Source organism: Triplophysa rosa, linkage group LG8, assembly GCF_024868665.1.
Source record: "Triplophysa rosa linkage group LG8, Trosa_1v2, whole genome shotgun sequence".
NCBI classification, from domain to species: Eukaryota; Metazoa; Chordata; class Actinopteri; order Cypriniformes; family Nemacheilidae; genus Triplophysa; species Triplophysa rosa.
This window is the reverse complement of record NC_079897.1, coordinates 16,385,719-16,403,777: the sequence shown is the minus strand read 5'-3', so window position 1 is coordinate 16,403,777 and position 18,059 is coordinate 16,385,719. Positions and strand designations below refer to the sequence as shown.

The window sequence follows — 18,059 nt, the reverse complement described above, 5'->3', positions numbered from 1 at the left end:
ACTTTTCGGTTTCACAATTGTCGACTCCACAGGCACAAAAAAAGGATGCCGGCCGAAATTATTACGCTTGATTGCAAATCAATATAATCAATACTGTCGACTGACATCATGTTACATTTAAAACTTTTAAGTCAAATGAATGGCCACTTAAATTAAGTAATTATCATTATATATTAAGCGATAGTAAATTATTCAAATATTCCCATCCACCTTCATATTTATCTTTGTGCACTTGTTAGCGTGTGTGTGTGTGTGTGTGTGTGTGTGTGTGCGTGTGCGTGTGCGCAGTGTGTGTTTTTCTTACTGGGACCACCCCTCCACTCCCCATGGCTGTGTGTCACACTTAACAAGATTAGCCCTGTGGGCTCCCGACACCCCTAACACCCCTGACCGCTCCCACTGAGCCAATCACCCATGGTCCTATTCACACGAGCAGCCCCCTCTATGCCTCACACGGGGGCCATTCAGATCACAGAGCGTACGCATCTTGGTTACCGTTGAAGTCAATATGGAGCTCCTGTCTAACCTCTTAGGCAGAGTGCTTTAACCAAAGTCACCTCTTTAAAGCGAGAGAATGATGGGTAATAGATTCTCTAGAGACCTGTGAGGGGCTGCAAACGGTCAATGGGTCAGGGCTCTAACCATTAACCCTCCAGCTAAACTCACTCCTTCTGCACATTCAAAGCTTGTTACAATCTATTTCACCTTATCCCGGGTCAAAAAACTCGTAGATTCTTCCCTGACAGAAATTCGGAAAGTTTTTTCTGGAGATTCTTGAACCGCAGGCCGTCAGTGCCCCATCAAAGCACCCTCTCGCCGGCGAGCTTGTTCGACAACACGCGTAATGACAGCTCCCTGGATCCTCCGGCCTTTTTCCTCCTCTGCGATGGTGTGAAGAGTCGAGCGTAAAATGGAAGCGATTTATTAACGAACCATTAGGGACCGCTTTATAAATGCCCCTTCCCAGCATGCTCGGCGGGTGGTGTGGCCAGGCGGATTAGGCCATGCCGGTTTCGGTGACATGAGAAAGGAAGTTCCCCGCCGTGCGTGTGAAGAGCGGCAAGGGAAACACAAAGCAGGGGCCGCCCTTTCCCCCTGCTCGCTACAGGGCCCTGGGTTCCAGGGGCCTGACAATGGGCTGAAGGGACATGAATGAGCTGGCCGGGCCGGTGGCAGTGGAGGTGGCTGGGTGACAGGGTGTGAAAGGGGCCAAGGAAGGAGAATAGCACAATGGGCCAGATAATGAGGTAGATTCCACGGGTCAGCAAAGCATTGCATTCACCTTCAGAGCTTCACACACACACACATGCTCGCAGATACCTGTGGGACTCTCACGCCGCCTGTTCTCCATTCACAAACTCTTCCGGTTCGTGTTTGTGGGTGTGACAACGTTTCCCTTTCCAAAAAAAAGATGCATGCATAGCCAGCCTACGCTTATAGTGCGTGGCAAGCAAGATCACGAAAAACTCAAAGCGTCTTTTATTTTACAATCCTGGAGATGCGCATTTATCTGGAAAAACGCCAAAAAAAACCTTGCGTTGTAACCAAAAGCATTAAAACAAGCAGTGACATGCAGCGGCGGGAGAGACTGTACGTGCAATTTTCCAGAGGAAAAACAAAACTCTGGACTGCTTTTGCGCACTGACAGATTGCCGTCAGGTTGTTCAGGACAAAGTGTGGCAGATCCAGTTTAACCGACAAATCAGGCCGCGGTCTAAGCAGGAGGGAAAGGATTATCCAAAGTGAATGGTTGAAAGAAACTCAAGGCTATCAAATAGCACATGTTCGTGCAGTGCTGTGCAAAATAGCCACATTAAGAGCTTTAGACGGGAGAATTGGTGCTTATAATGCTTTTAGTATGGAGCTTTTGTCATGCCGTCCGGTTTAGGTGCTTCCAAACATGTATTCAGCGGGCGCGCTGGAGCCGGGCGTTAAAATGGTTGTCATCCAACCTCCCTCGTCGGCCCACTTCAGATAAACGATTCACAGTAAGTGCAAACCGTCAAAATTAGACATGGTCGCGATGGAAAGCGTTTGGCCTTGGCCTTCAGTTTCACCATAATCCTCTTCGAGAACGTACCGGAGCGAGGCCCGTTGGGGTTTTATGCAAGGAAGATGCTCAGACATTGACACGGCGAGATAATGCAGACGGCCAAGATACGCCTCCTCACTTCAGACGGGCCTTTTTTACAGTGCTCCTAATCTAATTAAGTAAATAACTTTATAAGTGATCACCTTAGTGACAAAACACTACTGAGAAAGCTAATTTGCTTCTTCCCTAGTGCAAGAGATAATACTGTTTTATTACACAAAGGTCACAAGGGAAATTAACTTCTAGCCAACAAGCAGATAAAGAAGAAAGCAGAGGCAGCCGGAATAACAAGCGCATACTGATTACATTCAATCCAGTGAGTCCCAGATGGGTTACAACAAGTGACCTTTCTCCAAGCTCCTCGGAAAATGGGAGACGCAAACGTCGACTCGCCGCTCGGTGCAGGGTGAGCCGGTGTTTATGGGTTAAGTAATAGGGATAGGCAAGAACCGCAAGGTGGATTGTTGGGATTATTCATTTGGCAGTTTTAGACCGCATTTGGGGGACGACGAAATAAGATTTTGTTTTTTTGCAAAGAACAGACAAATAAATTGCTTGGCTCTAGTGAATGCACAAGGACGTTGCTGGTCTTTTTGGTGTTTGTCTGGGATTCATTTGTTGGACTAAAGCTATTGTCTCTGTTCGCTTTAAATTGATAGACGTTTAAATATGAGACTCTAGATTATCTTGCAATCTTTGAGCGATTTGTTTGCAGTTGTCAGTTAACAATGCCAATAATTTAACAAGCTCTCTTTTTAAAGTGCTGATATGAGATCAAATATCCCACATTTCCAGTTTTTTTTCAAAGTTTTAAATTGCATTGTTTTAGGCTGTTCTCAGTTCTCAGGAACCCTACTGTATCTCTTTCTTCATAAATCTGATAGATTTTAGAAATCCACATTGCGCTTTTGAAGGAAGAAAGTGAAACTTTGCAGCGGCGTGACAATATCTCGCAGAACTATTGCATGTTTCAATCAATGCAGGACGGAGTAAATAAAAAAGCAGGGGGGAAGATTCACCGCCATTGATCGCGGCTCAACACAGACCCTGCTGACAATCTAGAGTTCACGCCAGTAATGTCCACAGTCATCGACAAAATCAATGAAACTCATCCTTTCAATAGCATCCAATTATTAGCACAAAGTAAAGGTAGCCATCCCTGATAAATCAAGAAAACCTCATTGAGAAGATACAGACAAGATAAATGTTAACTGAAATGCAAATTCCGTTCGGACTAAAAACAAGACGCACGTGAGTTGAAAGATCATTTAAAATATCTAGTTGGGTTTAATTAACATGGATTCCAAATGCAAATAATTTAAATATGATCAATTCAGAATCTTTTGTCATACACACCGACTAACAGCACTTAAATAATGAAGTAAACGTCGTTCCCAAAGTGTGCCAACTGTTACCAAGCTGCTATTTTGGCAAGAGAGCAGCACAATTCAACCCATGAGCCCATGAGTGATCTGAGTAACACATCACATCTCCCGTTCTAATCATCATTAATATCTCATCATGGTTTGTGTTAATTAAAAAAGCTACAAGGCTGATGAGTGTTAAATGTGATGTGGCTGGATCTAATGTTCATCGGTTCTCTCGTCTCATCTTACACTCATTTCTTAAATGTGCCAAACGTAATCAGAAAGCACGACGCTTTCGGTTCAAGTCTGTATGCCAACTGCCGACTTATTTTCCAGGACTATTATGCTTTTATGACTAAACAACAGTCAGTAAACGTTTCCGGTGTGACAAGATTATTTTTAATAGCAGAACACGGTTCAAAGACAATTTGATCTCTAGTGCATTACTGATACAAACTTATCCAAAAAGTTTTTATATATATAGTACTTATGTAGTATAGATATGTAGAATAAAAACATAATGATAATAATTTACTATAATAATAAATATTCTTTGTGCATGAAAAAAAGAGAAAAATAAAATCAGAATATAATAAAAGGAATGTTTATCAAATTATTTATAATATTAAAATAAAAGCGGTGCCAAATTTCTTACATTAGTTAAACGGTTTGATTATTACCAATATAATAATTATTATTTTGTATTTAAACTAGGGCTGTCAAATGATAATCCCGATTAATCGCATCCAGAAAAAAGTTTGTGTTTACATAATATATGTCTGTGAACTGTGCATATTAATTTTGTTTTTATAAACACATACACATACATGTCTATGTTTAAGAAAAAAATATAATTTTATTTTAAATTATTGGGAAATATAAATAAATAGATGTAAATATTATATAAATATGCATACATGTATGTGTATACTTTTGTTATTATGCACAGTACACAGACTTATTTTATGTAAACACTAACTTTTATTCTGGATGTGATTAATCGCGATTAATCCTTTGACAGCCCTAATTTAAACAGAGCATAACATAATATTAATGTGAATTGATTCTGCTTGTCGACTAGAGTAAAAGTTACTAAAATATTTATTTTTAGTTTCATTAATATCCCTTATTGTTGTGGTTATATTTCTATTGATTTCCACCTCTGTCAAGACTCTTACAAGATTTATGAAATGAAACAGGAAGACCCCAGCGATTTAGATTCATCTAAATTAATTCACAGTCACAACATTTATAGCAACTTAGGTGAGAATCATTGACATCAAAGTAAAAGCTATTAACCCTGCACGTTCTCCAGGAACTCGTTACTTTTGCCAAAAAAACCCAGCATTACGCCCGGCAAGACTCCACATCACCAGCATGAAAACATTTCTTCTGCATTTTCGCCAATGTTAAATATAGAGCCACTGTTTGTCTAACATTTTTGCCTAATGAGCCATGAAACACATTTGCTACTGTTGACCTAGTAATTTTAAGTAATATGGCTATTAAAAACCATTATGTGTCAGTCAGTTGGAACAGAGTGGGGTTGAGCTGTTCTCGGAGGGGTTTGAGGAACGCTGCTATGACTTTAGCAGGCCTGCTGTTAGCACTGTGTGAGCACCTGGTGGAATGGTGGAATGGAATTTAAAGAGATAGTTCGCCCAAAAATGAATATTCTTTCATCATACTCACCCTCATGCCATTCTCGACCTGTGTGTCTTTCTTTCTTTCTTCTGCAGAACACAAAAGACGATATTTTGAAGAATGTTGGTAAGTAGACAACATTGGCCACCATTGACTTCCATTATAACGACACAAAACTATCTTCTTTTGTCTTCCACATAATAAATAGTCATACAGGTTATAAACACCATGAGGGGTGAATAAATGATGACAACATTTTTATTTTAGGATGAAGGAATGCTAATTCATTCATTTAGAATGTAAATATAGTACTGCTTGTGCATGTAAAATGCTTTGCACGCATTCTTGCACATTATTCTTCCTTTTATTCACCTTCATAAATGCAAACTCCACGTCGAACCGTTAGACCGTCCAAGAACTAATTCCCTTCTATATGCATGAATCCTCACGACACACACACACACACACATACACTCACTAATATTCTCCCAGACCTCATTAATACAGTGCCGTGGATGACTGCTCTACAGGGCCCGACTTAGTATCACAGTGGAAGGCAAGAAAATCAGATTAAACAATTAGTGTCAATTAGCCCCGGCCAAATCATTCCACAAACAATTGGTCTCTAGTGCCCTGCTTAATTACGAGCGACTCTCAGCGCCTTATCAAGAGCCTCGTCTGGCCCGTGATTCATGTCCGACTCTCCACTGTCCCGCAGGCACCATCAATTATCCTCCTGTAAACAAATCCTTGATAATAAATGACATGCCTTGCCGAGCTCTATTAGCATAGCCTTATTTATGCTTGCTTGCTGGTCCCACTGCAGAACTGCAAGTGATCATGAGGCCCTCCTGATTAGAGAGGGCCGGACGCTGGGGGAAACTGTGAAATGATGAGGACGTTAATAGAAAAGCCGCGTGTTTTGGTGATGTAGTGCAGTGCGGTTGTCCCTTTTGTGTATTTTTTTCACAAATATCAATGTGATGGTCTTTCTGAAATCTTAAGTTAAGAGTTCAGTTGTACAACCTGTGTGACTTTTTTCTTTGAGACACCGCAAGTGATGGTATGTTGAATGTCAGGGATTGACAACCTTAGTCCCCATTCACTTTCATTGTATTGAAAATGAACAGTGTGTAATAATGATGACTTTTTTCATTTTTGGTTATCATTTACTCACCCGATTGTCATTTCAAACCTGTATGACTTTCTTCTGCAGAACACAAAAGAAGATATTTTGAAGAACGTTGTTAACCCAACGACGGGGTTGACTTGCATTGGTTTTGAGTCCATACAAAAAAAGTGAATGGGTACCGACGCTGTTTGAAATGACAAGAGGGTGAGTAAATGATGACAAAATTTTAAGGTTTTTTTAAGGTTTTCGCCCTCACATCACTTCTTACCCATCAGGCACCTGCCATGCATAGAGCATCTTCACAATTACTTTTATATGATTTTTGACCATCATCAGAGAACAATACTAAATATCATTCTTCAAAATATAACATTCCCGGCACCCGAACCGATACTGAACCATTGATATACAGTGTAACCATGACAAAAATATCACATCCCCCCACACACACATAAATACACGTGTTGCAGGGTGAGACGGCAGGCGTGATGACATGTTAAATTACCCTGGTGATGTATGGTTTAATGAACCCCCTTGTGTTGATCATGCTCCACATTAATCAGAGCGCTCCAGCAGATTCCCTTATTTTCTCAATGCTTCCCTGATAAACTGCAATTTCATTTAACCTTGGACAGCAACTTTAATAGCTTCCACAGGACAACTGTCAATACTTGCCTGGGTATACAGTGATTAAATTGCATGGTGAGAAGAATGTCCTGACTTCCTTTATCAAGTCCCTCCCTCATTCCTCTTTTCCTCAATTCTCTCATTTCTCCCCCGTCCCCGACATGATTTTTACTCGGGACGCGCAATCCGCACCACAAGGTGCCCAGAAGTGTTGTGAGATGTGCAAATTGGAGCTAATAGAAATCCAATATGACACTAAGGAGAATCTGGTTGAACGCTTATTAGCTTGTAACCAGTGTTGGGTAAGTTACTCTGAAAAAGTTATTAATTACGAGTTATCAATAATTACATATTTCCAATTGTGTAATTAGATTACTGTACAAATTACTATCTCCAAAAATATTTAATTACTTATTACTAATTACTTTCTATATCCTACATCAACCTTGATAAGTTAAGCGATTCAAGGATAGACATGAAACGGCTCTTTTAATTCATTCAAATAAATAATAAATAACTACATAAATTATTCTTATTAACTGACCAAAGTATACAAATGTGAGGAGGATACATTAAAGCATACTTTTTTAGAGTTAAGGTCTTTGCACATACTGTCCGAAATTTTCGTATGCGTTTTTTCGTATTTGGCGTTCGTTTGTACGGTGTATCTGGATTGTCAAAACGCCTCACAAAATGCTTGCTACGGATGCGAAAAACACAGAAAATTGAACCCAGTCCGAATCTTTTTATGACGGTTGAAAATATCAGAGGCAGTGTGTAAATGTGATTGACACAACGTGAGGTCGTATTTATTTGTTAACGTGCGGAAATTTCGGACGCAAATTTCGGACTCAATGTGCAATGGCTTTTAGATTTATAATTTCGATGTCATTTCCACTATTGAATATATTACACAGTATTTAGTTCAATTACATCAGACATAACTGTAATTAAATTACAGAAAAAAATAAGAGTAATCCCTTACTTTACTTTTTCAAGGAAAAGTAATTAAATTACAGTAACGAATTACTTAGAAACTAGTTACACCCAACACTGTATGTAACTACATCCAGTATGATGTCAGAATTCATAGACATGATTTCACACGAGTAAGAGTTTAGTCTTAAAGGGACAGTTCACCCAAAATTTAAAATTCTATCATCATTTACTCAACTTCATGTCATTTCAAACCTGCATGACCTTCTTTCTTCTGCAATACAAAAGAGAAGATATTTTGAAGAATGTTGGTAACCGAACAACGACGGTACCCATTGACTTGCATTGTTTTTTGTCTATACAATAGAAATGATTGGGTACCACCGTTGTTTGGTTACCAACATTCTTCAAAATATTTTATTTTGTGTTCTGCATGAAAAGGAAAGTCATACAGGTTCAAAATGACAAGAGGGTGAGTACATTTTAGTCATATGTTGTTTTTATGTTTTTATTTTGTTTAGCTTTGGCTAATACCTCAGGGCCTTGAGTGACAACCTTGCTCATCAGTCTCAATCACTTTTAAGAAGGCAGTGCAAATTAAAAGCCTGTGATGCTTAAATACACAAAGTAGGTAAATCAGAGAAAACCATGACTCTGTTTGTTTATTATTATTATTAGTTAGTTTTTATGTTTCACAATGTAGCTGTATATAAATGTAAATAACTTGGAAAGGTAATGTAATGGTTCAGTAATAACTAACATAAAAAGTGAAAATGTTTTCTCTATATTTTAAGACAATACATGCCATGTTACAGTAAAATACTAAAAACAAAAATGTATGGTGAAAGGTAACCACAAAAAATCAAGCGTTCCTAAAAGTCCCTGCATGATCCATTGCATTTGATTACATTTTCTACACGTAGGTAATTTTTTTTCAATATTTGTAAAGCTGCCCGTTTTTATTGTGAATTTTTACAAATAACAAAATAAAAATAGAGGCACATGTGTTGCAGACATACCGCCCCATATCTGAGTCTCTGAAGGTGCCTGCTGACCTCAGCACTGTTGAAGCGACTTTCACTCTGTGACATCTAAATTCTCTTCATGTCATCTGAGCACAAATTATAAGCCAAGAGACATCAGCTGACTGATTAAAAACAAGTGTCAGGGAATGGAAGGACAAAGGAATGTCTGAATAAAAAAAAAATCAATACACCCCCATCCCCCTAAAGCCAGAGGTATAAAGTAAACCACAGTCCGGAAGGCATGTAGTATTACATCTTTAAAAAAATATGATAAATATAATTTGAAACTGAGAATGTGAAGCTGAGATGGTTAGTCAGTAACTCCATATGCTTATAACATTAATTGAACGGGTCCATGTATCATACTACCATGCACATTTGTTACATTTATCAAAATAATTGTTGTATAGAGAACTAATTATCAAATGTAACAGAGTTACAAGTCATAAAGTTCATCCAATGCTTTACAAACCTAGTAAAAGCAAACAAATGATGATGCAGGACCCCTCTCAAAATGTGTTTGCTAACTTAAATGTTGTCACAAAAGAAAAAAGAACTTGCTATTGTGTCATCGCAATGACATAATGAGGTAGGCAAATACTTGTCTCTCCGCCCTGTCCCTTCCCTCCCTTTCTGCAGAGGTGACAGGCACACACTCTGGTCTCCATTATGGCTGTAGATGGACAGAATGGGCCGTTGTGGATAATTACTGAAACTGTAGGAGTCAGGACTTGACTATCAGCACTTTACTCAGTCTAACTGAGGTTTAGGTCTGTCCCTCACACTGACACACTGAACACACTCGCTGGGGACTGGAAGGAAAAGTCGGGAATGAAATGTTGGGCTCTTACTGTCATGATTTGATTTGATGTGTCATTAATTTCATTGCTCGTAATTGGAATGATTGATGAATAACATACGTTTCAATACTCCACTGACCAAACTGTGTGAATTGTATTTGCATAATTACATATTTTTGCAATTGTACAAAATTCTGCAATTTGCAAAACGAATTCAATTGTATATCGCTGTAGTCTAGTTAAAAGTTTGATATGACATTCAGTATTTTATTAATATTTGTGGCGAATATGTTTTTTTCAATATAGCCAAATTAATTCAGTTAAATTAATTAAAAATAAATTAATTGTCTGCAAACCATGAGAATCATTCAAAAACATTTGTTAATTTTTCTTTCCATCCAAACGCTTTAAAATAAGAAATCTAACCTCATTAAACTCAAAACTAAAGGATGAGAAAGGCTTTCAGAAAGAAGCAACACCCCCCCACGCACACACACATACTGTCACCCATCCCTCCCAGCCAAAGGGGCTCCCATCCAGGCTGACAATAACCCAGTGGCAGCTGGTCGATCGATACCCGACAAAAGCTCGGAGGTTGGGGCAGTCAAAAGATTGTTAACTAGCCATTTCATCTCACAGACATTTAGATGATTGTTCGTGCTTCACTGCACTCCTTCAGCAAGGGCTGCTGCCACACCTGTGCTGGGGCCCTTACAAAGGCCGCTTACCCACTTTTGATGACCTTACTGGCCGGCAACCGCCCGACGAACCCTCTCGCACAAAAGCATGGCGCCTCAGGATGCCTCATAGTTGAAAACTGCGTTTTCATGCATGGTTAAGGGAGCACAAACATTAGATACTGTATTTGGTAATGCTTTTTTATGACTAAACTAGACGATTAAATTTGGTTAAAGCAGTTTTTTTACTTCAAAGTGGGATTATGGTTATCGTTGTTTTGTGGTGTAGCTTCTGGAAATGTCTATTAGACATACTGTAACCGTTAATGTTCTGTACTGTACTGTAATAATTTTAAGATCTGCGAGCCTTAATTATATTTGATATTTCTGCTACTAAAACTCAAACTTAAACAGGCACAGGAAATACCCCAGTCCGTGCAATCAAAAAAAAAACATCAACAAGCCTTTTTGACCCCACAATTAAAGTTTTTGAACATACATCTCTTCGGATCACAGCAGAGTCTGACCTGTTGTCATATTTAAAACCTAAGAAACATTTGCATCTGTCATTCAGTTAAGTGCATTGGCTCCTTTATATCGTGTTACATTAGCATGTGATTTGTTGGTTAATTAGAGGCCTTATGATAATGATAATGATAATGACCACGTAGCCCATGAAGCCACGTTTCCAGGTGTTTAGCTTCGGTGATTAGCTGCTGGATGCTTCCTCCCACATCCAGTGTCCACACGACACTGATTTAATCAAGATGAATGAGTTATTTGAAACAGGACACACACAAGTGTATATAAAAAAACCCACCTTATATGATTGCCATGAATTCATTTATTACACAAAAACAGCATGTATGTGTGCAGGTGTGTGTGTGTGTGTGTGTGTGTGCCACTCAAACTTGTTTGCATACATGTGTGACTGTGCCCACATATGTGTGCCTTTACACTTCTGTGATCATGTCCATGGTTGTGTGATCCAGCAAAAGGTCAGCACATGGTCCACAGCCTTGCTCTAGTAGTTCAATGGGACAGTGGGACACGGGCCGAGGGTTGGGGCCGGGATGTGGACTGGCGCTCTCTGAGGTTCACCCAGGCAGAGCCAGGCTTCCTGCTCCTGCTTTGTCACACCATTTGGGCTCTTGTGTCTCGGGCTCCACTGCTCTTGCCTCACTTGGCATCCTCACACACACAGGGACATCTGGTCTTTCTGTCCCACCTCCTGCTGAAAAGAAAGAGTCTGGCCATGGCTTCACATTTATATGAAATTTTACAGAGAAATGTAGTAACAACTGTAGCATATTAGTTTAAATAATGTGTGAAATCTACGAGAGACAAACATGTTTGGAGGACTGAGTGATGGGTAAACGGCATTATAGTGCAACTGATTGCATTACAGTTTTATTTTAAGAGACACCTGCTTCATGCGTGTTATACCTGTCGACTGTAATTTCTGCTTTATCATTGACAACATTATTCATATTAAACAAATATTTATACTGCAAAAAAAAGCTTTTGGGTACAAAATATTTTGTTATCCCAGGGGAAATTCGAAGACTTTGAGATGCTTATTTGGTTATTATGTAGATTTAAGTACATTTAACGCAGTCCTAAATCTTTATTACTGGTTTCCAATTTCGGCAATTAGTCTTATAATGTTTAGCAAGACTGGGACAGGTAAACCGCTGGATTATCAGTTTTCTTGGATAATCATAAGATTAGAGAGAAAAGTGCTCCCACCATCTCCGGGACACAGCCGCTTACTTCCCCTCTATTCTTTGCGCAAAATTATTGGAGAGCACGCAATATTAAACCCATTTTGTTCGTGCGCACTGGGCCAGAATAACGCGATGATTAGGGGCACGAATGGGACAGGTTTCTTTAGCTTGATTTCATGACGGTAATGTAGCCCAAGCATGGGAGAAGAAAGGCAGCGATTGGGACATCTGTTCAATGGGTCACAGAGAATGCAGGCCAAAAGGAACCTCGGTGGCCTGTGTTGCATCTTGGGAATGAGAGTAACAGGATATTTGCATGTGCATTTTATGAGAATTTAAGATTTCAGATCAATGTGATTATTTGCAGGAAAAAATCTACAGATATGGATGCAAATTAAATTACATTATTTGTGTATGTTGCCCAGAAGCCTTCCTTGAGAGGTTTTGAAATCCAATGTATGATGTTTGAAAGGAATAAATTGTTAATTGCGTTTTCGGTATCATTTAAAAACATCACATCCCGCAGTGCTCGCTTGCGATCACACCCTGTTGCTGCGCATCATCCTCTGAAGATAACACAGCCAGCGCCAGGCGTCTCCAGCATCTCTGTCAGAGGACATGAACACATGTTTTGATTACACCACCGGTGGCCGAGCGGCTCCTCCGTTATTCGTAATTAAACTCAATTCCCAAAGTAACATTTATCTTCCAGGGTCTGCGCGTTCACTGTGCGCGGGCGCCACTGCCTTCTGCTGCGCGAGAGGAGATGTGCGCGGGGTCAATCAATAAACCGAGGACAGAGACACGGTATGTGCATCATGCATCTGTTGCAATTAAACAATGCTGCAGTTTATAGGACATTTGATTGTAGAGGTGACATTTGTATTTTGACGTGTTGTGGTGACGCTTTCTGTTATGGATAGTGTTGTAAAGTTTCGATTTACTTATTTGTCGTATACTTATACAGGATTCGGTGATGTTATAATTATTTGCATTTTTTGATGTGGGATGCTTTCGATTGTTTTTAAATGCGTCTAAAACCATGGAAAGTTTATGATAAATGATCTTTTTTTAAGAAGTCATTTCTATTCGTGGAAACAAAGTTCTAAAAATTATCTGGCAAAGTAAAAAAGGCAAATCTTTAGTTTTTGCAGCTTTTTTAAATAGCCTTATTGAATCTTTTTTGTGATATATTTTTGTAAATCATCATAAATTATAAATTATTTTTCTTGTTTAATTTGTAACTAACTTTACAAACCTTGATATTGTTTTTAAAATAGTTGAAAATTCAGTCTGGCTCCAAATTGGTTTTTCACATTTACGTTTTAATTTTTTATTCTATGTTATTATTATGATTTTAGTTTTAGTTAACATATTTGAATCAGAGAGGCTAAGCATTGCAAAAGGAAAAGGAAAACAACAAAACTGTCGTGCAAATCGAAGAAACAGAGAAATGAATCTGATCAGCCATCTATCACTTACAGCAATAAAGGAAGCGACGCAGCGGAGGCAGATGATTTGATGAATAATCTTCGGTCGTTTTAATTAACTTTTAGCTGTCCTATAATGACCAAGTTGGTCAACGGAGCCGGTCAATAAGAATGTTAATATCAAACAAATAAAACTTCTCATGATTAAAAACCTCCTGCTTTATTAAATTTGAAATTCAAATGAAATTTATGCCTCCAGTCCAGGACGCATGTATATAGAGTAGCCAGGGCTACATCATTATCCTGAGAGCATTTCTGCATTCATCGTCCTGATAGCAATAGCCCGAGACTGTATTTCTGTTGAGAGTTAACAGAACAAAAGGGCCATATTCTACCTTGTAAAGACATGTACATGTATTATGTGAAATGATTTTTGCGTTAACCAGCACGAGTTAACAAATTCTCAGTGTGAAATGCAAGAATTCATTGGCATAATAAAAATCAACACGGTGTGTATACAGAAAAAAAGATGACATGTTGTGAGAGTTTTTTTTTCCAACTTTTAGGCAATGCATCCATAATGCAACAAACCCATATTAGAAAACGTGTGTAATTTTAACCAATTAATAAGATATATATTTAATTAATAAATAATACACTTTTAATTTTTATATAAGTAGATGGAGTTAAACATTTACAGATGATCTGAAATTAAATGCAACCTGTTATTTTGCCCAATTTATTGAACTTATTTGCGCGAGACCAATAACGAGCATTGTAACTTTAGTGACATACTAGTTTTTTTATATTCTCACAAGTAGTAGTAGACATTAGACAATAATAAAGAACAATACGTAACAATAATCCAAAAACGACTCAAAAATAACACACTAATAAATAATGTCAAAATTAACGTCTCAGAGGGTCTCGTAACCTCATTAACCTCGTTACAAAAGAATAGAAAACTTTTGCCCAAAACTTCCAGTCCTTCTCATTTAACTTGAGTTTTATTATGAGGGGGTTGTTGGAAGGGGTGGAGATCTTGTCTGAAGTGCTCTGTCGATGACCTCACGCTAGAATGTGGCCGCGTGAAGGTACGGCTCTTCCTGATTGGTCGCCCGTGTCACAGCGGCACTTCAAAGCTGTGAGAGGAGCTACAATTGTGCTGGAATGGGCGGACCACATCATTGTATTGCACACCTCTAAAAAAACAGTGCTCTGATTCATAAATATAAAAAGATCCTCTGAGGAGGGCACTTTTGTGATGGCAACTTCACTTCTAGGGGTGAGTCTAAGGAGTTTCGTGCTGGTTTAATTAGTTTCCTTTATTGTCCTGCCGTGGGGATTAACATTTCTTGGGTCAGCCAGGGAGAGAGTCACTTGATAATGTTTTAAGCGAGAGAAACGGACAGGAGTTTCATTTCTCAACTTCGACATTGTATGTATAACTCGTTTCCGGTGCACATATACTGGTGTGTGTGTGTGTGTGTGTGTGTTTGTATATACATATGCTGCGCATTGGTTTTGTTTTACGTATGCGCTTGGTTGTATTTCCGTAAAAGATTCTTTACCATCATTCAGGTACGTTTATCCTGTTTGAGCTTGTCAAATCTTACGTCTGTTGCAACCCTAAACGAAACACCCTAAATCTTCTTGCTCTAACCATTTGCAGTGGTGTTTCTTGGGAGCACGTAGGCTATAATTTACTGACCTTTAACTCATTTTGTTCCAGGAGGAGCCGAGATTGGGGTCGACTCCTTTAGCCATGTTGGCTGCGACGTGTAACAAAATCGGGAGCCCGAGTCCCTCGCCGTCCTCTATTTCGGATAACTCGTCTTCGTTCGGAAAAGGATTCCACCCGTGGAAACGAGCGACAGCCAGCAGCTGTAGTCTAGGATCCAGTTTATCCTCTTTCACTCGGAATGGCGGTGGTTTAAGCGACTCCTTTGGCACGAACACTTCCATGGGATCCAGTGCCTTTTCCTTAACATCTGGTACTTCATCCAACTCCCACTTCGGAAACGACTACTCCGTTTTCCAGGCGTCCGTTTCCAACAACTCCCAAGAGCCCAATCATCAGCCCATGTTTATTTCCAAGGTGCACACGTCCGTGGACAGTTTGCAAAGTATCTACCCGAGAATGAGCGTGGCGCATCCCTACGAGTCTTGGTTCAAGTCCTCGCACCCTGGCATACCCACCGGAGACGTGGGCACCACGGGTGCATCTGCATGGTGGGACGTGGGAGCCGGTTGGATTGACGTGCAGAACCCGAACGGAGCCGCGCTCCAGACGTCCCTCCACTCTGGAGGGCTGCAGACTTCTTTACACTCTCCTCTGGGGGGATACAACTCAGACTACTCGACTTTAAGTCACTCTGCCTTTAGTACCAGTGCGTCTCCGCACCTGCTGACCACCGGTCAGCATCTCATGGACGGATTCAAACCCGTGCTCTCCTCTTACCCGGACTCGAGTCCTTCTCCTCTGGGCGGAGCAGGTGGTTCCATGCTGACAGGGGGTCCGACGGCCTCGTTGGCGGGATCCCCGCGTTCTTCAGCGCGGCGCTACTCGGGCAGAGCGACTTGTGACTGTCCGAACTGTCAGGAGGCGGAACGGCTCGGTCCAGCTGGGGCAAGCCTCCGCAGAAAGGGGCTTCACAGCTGTCACATTCCCGGCTGCGGGAAAGTGTACGGTAAAACTTCGCATCTCAAGGCTCATTTGAGGTGGCACACTGGAGAAAGGCCGTTTGTGTGTAACTGGTTGTTCTGTGGGAAAAGGTTCACGCGCTCCGACGAGCTCCAGCGACATTTACGCACGCACACCGGCGAGAAGCGCTTCGCTTGTCCCGTGTGTAATAAGAGGTTCATGAGGAGCGATCACCTCAGTAAACATGTCAAAACGCACAGTGCCGGAGGGTCTTCGGGGTCTGGGGCGAGTGGAGGGAAACGTGGGAGTGATACCGACAGCGAACACAGCGTGCCCGGTAGTCCCTCGTGCCACTCACCTGACCTGTTGCAACCTCCCGAGTCTGTCCCAACACCGGGCATGAACGGCCGTGCAAACTCCCTCGATTAATTCCGTTCAAAATGCACCTGCACGAATCTCGAATGAGGAAGACTTGAATGGACTAGAAATCTATTTGTCGGTGCGCAAAAAGGTTATGGTTATTCGTTTGGTAACACTTTATAATAACTCTCAAGGAAGAAGTCGTTAACAAACATTGTGAAATGGCAAACGGATGAGTGGTTTATGCACATTCAGATATGAATATCTATAAAACAACGTTTCATTACTTTTCTAACTATTTAAATGTACAATACCTAAATATCTGTTAAGATGTGTGATGTTTGTTAAGGGTATTTACGAAAGTGATTATAAAGTGTTACCTGGTGTTCTTTGAGAAATAACCATGTGGCCATTTCACTTGGATGTTGTAAAGTGGTTAAATCTGATTAAAATGTAATTTACAATGAAGTAAGCCTGTTTTTGGTCTGCACAGACTCTTATGTGACGCGAATTTGGAATATTATAAAGGACATAATCTGATGTGTGCGTTCTGATGGGTATTTGTCGAATAGTCTTATTTTACTTACTGTTGTTCTGAAACTGACAAATTTGTATTTTACCCATCAGTGAAGTGGCCTGTCATTGCTAACATTTTTTTTTCTCAAAACCAAACTGTGGCACTTTATTCATGAACACTGCTTAAATCCAATCTCCTAAAGACAAATTACCGTAGTGTTGAACAGACTTCGTTTTGGCATTTACAATTTTATTTCTTTAATGTTCGAATAAATAGTCTATATATCGCACACTGGTCTTTGTCAAAACTACATACTACAAATCCTACGTTTTTTGTATGAAGTGTACTTATTTCCTGTTGCTGCAAAAGAATGTACATATTGAAAATAAAATAGATTAGACTAGAAGGTAATTCCATGTTAAAGCGGAGTAATGTATTTGTTCAGACACAAATTTTGAATAGTATCTTTAGTTGCATATATTGACTCTAGTAAATATCCAAAACTGTGCAGGAGTGCTTTTTTGTGAAGAAAAACGTCATATTTATCCAAGAGTTACAATTGATTTTTGTAAGTCTGTAATAGACGCACTTTGAAATTATTTTGTAAGATTTTAAATTTAGAATTCCGTGTTTAGTCACGTTTTCTAATTTATGTAAGCATGCACATGTAAGGTGAGCGTTTATTTCACATCGTTTATTTGAGAAATTGGCTCTCTAATTTAAGTCACTCAATAAAGTTAACATAGATTTAGCCACAGTGAACAGTTTGGAGTTGAAATTATTGCAATGTCCAACTTCTATCAAATATATAGTGCGCTATAAGTATCGGTTTGTCGTGTAAGGGATAGCCTTCACTAATGAAAATAAATGTTGAAATATTTTACAGCATACAAACGTGTAATGTTTAAATATGTTACAGCAGTAAATTTGTTAAATTCAAACATTTACGTTTACATAAATTCGCAAAATGAAGCAAACTTAGAAAAAATACATTTACAATTAACGAATACAGTAGTTTAATATATGAAATCCTGCGCTATTAATAATATAACAATTTTAGTAGAATATAGTATACGGCAAA

The 18,059-nt window shown here is 39.6% G+C and overlaps 1 protein-coding gene across 5 annotated transcripts in view; it reads left to right on the top strand.

Moving 5' to 3' along the window:
- The window catches only part of sp8b (sp8 transcription factor b), a 41,476-nt gene extending 23,417 nt beyond the window's left edge, over window positions 1-18,059 (top strand). The window contains exons 1-2 of one of the 5 annotated variants that reach the window (XM_057339516.1): window positions 12,480-12,834; window positions 15,190-18,059. In XM_057339516.1, coding sequence (XP_057195499.1) covers window positions 15,223-16,530 — 1,308 coding nt within the window. In that variant the 5' untranslated portion in view covers window positions 12,480-12,834; window positions 15,190-15,222 and the 3' untranslated portion in view covers window positions 16,531-18,059. Of the gene's footprint in view, window positions 1-12,479; window positions 12,835-14,566; window positions 14,896-14,937; window positions 15,039-15,189 lie in introns of those variants that run through there. The other 4 variants (XM_057339512.1, XM_057339513.1, XM_057339517.1 and 1 more) reach the window with 4 other exon arrangements.